Source organism: Microtus ochrogaster, unplaced genomic scaffold (assembly GCF_000317375.1).
Source record: "Microtus ochrogaster isolate Prairie Vole_2 unplaced genomic scaffold, MicOch1.0 UNK35, whole genome shotgun sequence".
Classification (NCBI taxonomy): Eukaryota; Metazoa; Chordata; class Mammalia; order Rodentia; family Cricetidae; genus Microtus; species Microtus ochrogaster.
In genome coordinates this window covers 2,695,659-2,699,671 of record NW_004949133.1, presented here as the reverse complement: position 1 = coordinate 2,699,671, position 4,013 = coordinate 2,695,659, and the positions used below count along the sequence as shown (strand labels likewise).

The 4,013-nt window shown below is 49.2% G+C and overlaps 1 protein-coding gene across 1 annotated transcript in view; it reads left to right on the top strand.

The window, feature by feature from the left end:
• Positions 1-729: 729 nt before the first annotated feature.
• Positions 730-4,013, top strand: part of Vsig8 (V-set and immunoglobulin domain containing 8) — a gene marked incomplete at its 5' end in the record, with an annotated part of 3,799 nt that continues 515 nt past the window's right edge. Inside the window, 5 exons of the mRNA XM_026789970.1 lie at positions 730-1,011; positions 1,471-1,672; positions 1,789-2,010; positions 2,671-2,790; positions 3,044-3,242. Coding sequence (XP_026645771.1) covers positions 730-1,011; positions 1,471-1,672; positions 1,789-2,010; positions 2,671-2,790; positions 3,044-3,242 — 1,025 coding nt within the window. The remainder of the gene's footprint in view (positions 1,012-1,470; positions 1,673-1,788; positions 2,011-2,670; positions 2,791-3,043; positions 3,243-4,013) is intronic.

Sequence of the window (4,013 nt, the reverse complement as noted above, 5' to 3'; positions counted from 1 at the left end):
GAAATAGACAAAGACATGCACATGAACACAGCCAGGCTCTAGGTTACAGCTGCCCAAGGCATATGCTGTCACTTAGAACACTTATATAGCCAGCACACATTATCATGCATCACACACAAACAGACACACACAGAGCACATAAAACATACCAACACACACAGATAGACCTAGTCTTATGATTTTCAGGATGGAAAAAGATGCCAGGAGTCTTTGTATCCACTTTCCACTTTCTGGCTTCATTCAAACCCAGCCCATATATGTGGCTTTTAAACAGCCTGTTTCTTCTAATAGAACATTTAACAGCTTTGGGTGTTTCATGCATGCACACACACAATTGCCTACACTATCATGTAAATATGTGGGTAGATCTACTACAAGGTTATGTGCATGAATATCTTTGTAGCTACAAAGACTAATAAACATATAATGCATATTTGTGCATATATTCATATTTTCAAATGCATCATTGTATATACACATAAATATAACACAAGAGCTATGTATGTAAACAGTATTCAAATGCACATCTACACAAGTCTAGAATATATATACAAGTTCACAAGGATACCAGAGACTGACTGACATATGAATAAACTAACAATATTAAGTATTGCTAATGCCAGTACACACACATATACATACAGACACACAGAGATACAACAGTCAGGGATACACAGACACAGATACACACACACCACACACACACACACACACACACACACACTCTCCTTTGGAAGCCCCATTGAGTTCTGGCTGACAGGTACAAAGTGGCAGAGACTGGCTACTCAAGAATTGTTTCTGTTCTCATTTCCCCACCCACTTCACCCTTCACCAGCACTGTTGTCTGCTGTAAGGATCAACGGGGATGGCCAGGAGGTCATGTATCTGGCAGAAGGTGATAATGTGAGGCTAGGCTGCCCCTACATCCTGGATCCTGAGGACTATGGTCCTAATGGTCTGGACATTGAGTGGATGCAAGTCAACTCAGAACCCTCACATAGGGAGAATGTGGTAAGTGCTCGGCACAGGATTCTCTGCACTCTGTCTACTCTGTGATGTCAAAACCTGGTGGGAAGCCAACATCCTGAGGGAGAAGGAAGAAGGCAAGTGAGGAAACCAAGACCTCGAACTTCCTCCAAGATCTTTTAGGGAATGAGGCAACAGGGATTAGAGCTTTCCAACCGGGAATCCAGCCAGCCAGATTCCACATCCCCTCTCCCCTATATTAAGAGGAAGATTAAGTATGGCCCCTGACTTTAGAAGTTCTTGATCTGACCTTATATTTCTCTAGAATACCTAACATCATTAGCTCTCACTCATTCTGTAAGAGACCAGTGTGCCTGACACTATCCTTCCCATTTCTTCAGTGAGAAAATTGAGTCTTAGAGAAGGTCAGTGAACTGCCCAATCAACTTGCATGACCCTCCTTGGCTCAGTTTATCTCAACAGCTCTCTTTCTCTTCTTAACAGTTTCTTACTTATCAAGACAAGAGGATCGGCCATGGCAACCTCCCTCATCTGCAGCAGAGGGTCCGCTTTGCAGCCTCAGATCCCAGCCAGTATGATGCCTCCATCAACCTCATGAACCTGCAGGTATCCGACACAGCAACATACGAGTGTCGGGTAAAGAAGACCACCATGGCCACCAGGAAGGTCATTGTCACTGTCCAAGGTATGACCAGATTATTCTGGGCTCCCCTTTCCCAGGCTTCAGAATGGATTGGCTAATGTGAACCTGGCTCTGTCTTTTGGCTGGGTCTGGGTTTATAATTGCCTGCCTTATTACAGCACGTCCTGCGGTACCCATGTGCTGGACCGAAGGCCACATGTCCAAGGGCAACGATGTGGTACTGAAGTGCTTTGCCAATGGAGGCTCTCAGCCCCTGTCCTACAAGTGGGCCAAGATCAGTGGGCACAGTTACCCCTACCGAGCTGGATCCTACCACTCCCAGCACAGCTTCCACTCTGAACTCTCTTATCAAGAATCTTTCCACAGCTCCATCAATCAAGGTGAGGGGGCCGAGCCAAGGGAGGGTGAAGATAAGCAGAGGACTGGGAAAGGGGGCCTGCTGGGATTTCCATGACTTGTCAGTGGTACCAAGTCTAGGAGAGGCTGCTCATTTGGGCATATCCCAGCAGCTGCTATTGAGGGAAGGAGAGAAGGCATAAATGGGATGTCAGTCAAAAGCAGCACGGCTAATGTGGAGAGAACATGGTCCAAGGAGGAGCTGGGCTAGGATCCTGGCTAGGATGCTGATTGGTGGTAATTCTCAGGCAAGTGGCTACCACCTCTGTAACAGATGAAAAAAGGAATACTTACTAGTAACTACCATTCACCGGGATGTGAGGCTCCTAGCACTTAGAGAAGCTGGATAATAGACAGGACCAGTGCTCAGACTCAGGATGTATTTCCCTGAGGTCACAGAGAAATAATGGTGACTCTGTCTTCTTTCTGAGAGAGGGGTCCTTCTTTTCCTTCTGTCTCAGCAAGGGTAGTATTTAGAGTGGAGTGGACTTGTGAATGCTTGTATACACTTTTCTGTTTTTTTTTTTGTTTGTTTGTTTTAAGTGGTATTTCATCCTGCATCCCACAGCAGCTGGGCAAGGTAGGAGCTCTCAGCGATCAGGCTTCTCTGTCTCACTACCCCTCTGATGCTCTTCCAATTTCAGGCATGGGCAATGGGGACCTGGTGTTGAAAAACGTCAATGCAGATGATGATGGGCTGTATCAGTGCACAGTGGCCAACCATGTGGGCTATAGCGTCTGCGTGGTGGAAGTGAAAGTCTCAGGTAGGTACCTCAGCCCTGAGTCCCCTGGCTGGGAGGGTTGGATTGCAGGTACCTGGGGTTGTAGCCTCTGCCCTGCTGTCAGGCTAGGCTTTTGTCTAGAGCAGTTGGAAGCCATCTGCAGATTCACTTACCCTGCACCTTCCCACATCTTCCTCATCGGGCTTCCCGGGGGCCCTGGGTTCTTTCCCACAGACAATTGCCCTGGCATGTGCCAGGCTGTGAGAAACCTGATTGCTTCCACTTCTCTCCACAGACTCCCAGCGTATAGGCATGATCGTTGGCTCAGTGCTAGGCTCTTTGCTCATGTTGGCCTGCCTGGCACTAGGCATCTGGGGGATCATCGCCTGCTGCTGCGGAGGCGCCGGGGGTGGTGCCCGAGGTGCCTTCGGCTACGGGGTCGGCGGCGGGGTCGGCGGAGGGGCCTGCGGCGGCGACTTGGCTAGTGAGATCAGGTAAAACCTGATGCATGCTGCATGCTGCTGCACGGCGGGGGACCGGCGCCCTGTCCTCTTCACCCCTGTCTGCCATCGGCCGGCTGGGAATCCTACCCCAAACCTGCCCGCCATCGCCATGGAGTGCTGGGACTACAGCATGTCGACCTGCCCACTCGCCGCATGGCTTTTCTGTCTTTCCCCTTCCTGCTTCCAGTCTTCACCTCTGCTCCCTGCCTTCCCTTTTCTTTCTGTCGTCTATGCATCCCTCGGTCTGTCTGGCTTAGACTGTAAGCTCCTGGAGGGCAGGGACCAAGTCTTTTCACCTTTCCCTTGTATCGCGCCGGCAAAACCCTCAACACGCCTATTTAAGAGGAGTTAACATTAGTAGTGCTAATAACTTACATTAGAAGCAAAGTAGAAATAAAAATAGAACAAGAATAGCAGTGCTAATGATTGCAATGCCTTGGGGACGGAGGGAAAGAAGAGGGAGGGACAGGAGGTGATGAGAGCTTGCCAGAGAGCAAGGTGAGGGTTAGTCAAGGAAAGGAGAGACACAACTCCCGGATCATTAAGCCTCCCTTCCAGCCAAACACTAGAAAGGCACCCTGAGCTGCTGGGATACAAGCGGGGTCTAAAGGATGGGGAGAGTGGCATGAGGGCGCTGCAGGGTCGCCCGTCTAGGAATGTAGAGAGAAGGGGAGAGTAGGGTGAGGCAGAGAGAGAGAGAGAGAGAGAGAGAGAGAGAGAGAGAGAGAGAGAGATATGAGGGGCAGATACATACTTATTTGA